Source organism: Orycteropus afer, unplaced genomic scaffold, assembly GCF_000298275.1.
Source record: "Orycteropus afer afer isolate SDZICR_OR568_19922 unplaced genomic scaffold, OryAfe1.0 scaffold00610, whole genome shotgun sequence".
NCBI lineage: Eukaryota > Metazoa > Chordata > Mammalia > Tubulidentata > Orycteropodidae > Orycteropus > Orycteropus afer.
In genome coordinates, this window is record NW_006922197.1 from 23,424 (window position 1) to 25,206 (window position 1,783).

At 41.2% G+C, this 1,783-nt stretch overlaps 1 protein-coding gene across 1 annotated transcript in view; it reads right to left on the minus strand.

Annotated features, from left to right (window-relative positions):
• Window positions 1–1,013: 1,013 nt before the first annotated feature.
• LOC103210416 (sulfotransferase 2A1-like) overlaps window positions 1,014–1,783 on the minus strand; it is a 70,860-nt gene continuing 70,090 nt past the window's right edge. Inside the window, exon 7 of the mRNA XM_007956336.2 lies at window positions 1,014–1,017. Coding sequence (XP_007954527.1) covers window positions 1,014–1,017 — 4 coding nt within the window. The remainder of the gene's footprint in view (window positions 1,018–1,783) is intronic.

Consider the following 1,783-nt stretch of genomic DNA (forward strand, 5'->3'; position numbering starts at 1 on the left):
GGCATACACCACCTTGGGTTGATCCATTAATACTAGCCCATTCTTCACTGTTCCTAGTCTACCCTCTCCATCAGAGGTCATTCCAGTGACTGCAACACATAGGGTTATGGTCTTTCTTATCTTCATTCTTCTACTTATGCATCTGTTCAATATTTTCTTTCTCTTTTTTTCCTTTGTCATATAATGTATGTACCAAAGAAGGGCTTGATGATGTGAATTTGATGGGAGCTGTGACATTATGAAGACAGAAACAAAACCACATTGCCATCAAGTCAATTCTGAGTCATGGAAACCACATGTGTTTCAGAGTAACACTCCGCACCCGTGGGCTCACCAAGATTCAGAATAGACTCTGGGAGACTGTCAAGAGCAATGAGCCTATCCTGGTCATAAAGTACCCTCAATACATGAACATAGTGGCCAATAGAAATGCTTATTTCCCCTGTCCTCATGGACTTCTTACTCTGTGTATTTCAGTACTAATATTCAAACAAAAATCATCTCTACTTTTAAACACAGGGAAATTTAAAAATCAACACCATATTTCAATTTCTGGGCTTAGACTTTGCACTGAAAAACATTTTATTTCTTCTGACATAAAAGCAATTGCAGAAAAGCTTTGCATCAGCAATCCGCCAGTGTCCTTTAGACTTCAGTGAATTTCTTGGTTACACATTATCCTTACCTTCCAAGAATCGAATTCTTGCCAAGAGAAATATCATGCAATGAAGGATAATACTATACTAGACTTTTGTTGTTAGGAGTTGAACATGGAAACTTCTGCCTCTCTGTAGGATTCACATTTCACTTTAGAAGGATATTAAAGTTGTATGGATTTTATCAAATCATGAACATTAGAAAAACCACAGCAGGGATGTGTCAACATGACTTGTCCATTTATTGCAGATCATCTATTGCATGGACCTAACATATTTCTATGACAAGAGTCACAGTTGTTCCTGAGTTTGACATGGGATGGGGCAGATTCACAAGTGGGTGAATTAGTAGCTGCATCACCTGGAAAAAGTAGCAGAGAATGGAGACAAAAACTGGACAGGAGTTAAGAGCAGGATTCAATGTAATAGGCATGATTCTTAAATTCCCAGCATTTTGAAAGGACTTTGACATTTCTTTGTTGATCTGCCTATTTATTGATTTTCTGGGTCTCCTGTACTTACACCCTTGTGTCCCAGAAGGTTAGTAGCTGTTGATTAACAGATAATTATTGAAGCCAAATTCACACTCCAATATCTACAGTTGCAATTTCTGACCCTTGTACACTGGAGGTTTTCTGTCCCAATCTCCTATCCTTTGCACCGTGATCTTGTCTTATTAAAAGAATTCTTCTCTCAAGACCAGCAAATGGACCCCCTGACTCTAACATTGAGAGGACCACATTAACAACAAGTTTGTCTCCATTAGCTGTTCCGAAACTGCTCTGCCCACTTCGTGGCCTTCCCCCTACCTGATTCAGCCGTCCGCCCTGGCTTCCCGCTTCCTCCCACCTGAGTGGGGGCTCTCTCTCCCTCACTTACCTGTATCCAGCTCTCTACCAGATACAGGTCATCAATACTTGGTGGCAAATGTTACAAGGGGAAATAGAAATTGCCCAGAAGAAACACAGGCTTTTGTTTCAAGCCCTGTGTGTAGAGAATAGGGGGCTTAGGTAGAAAACCTGAGCCCCACCCAGAACCTTCTGAGTGAGGAGATTTGCACTGAAAAATACCCTCCCAGAACTACTGAGAGAACAGAAGGTGTACACGTGAAGACAGGAGCTACGGAG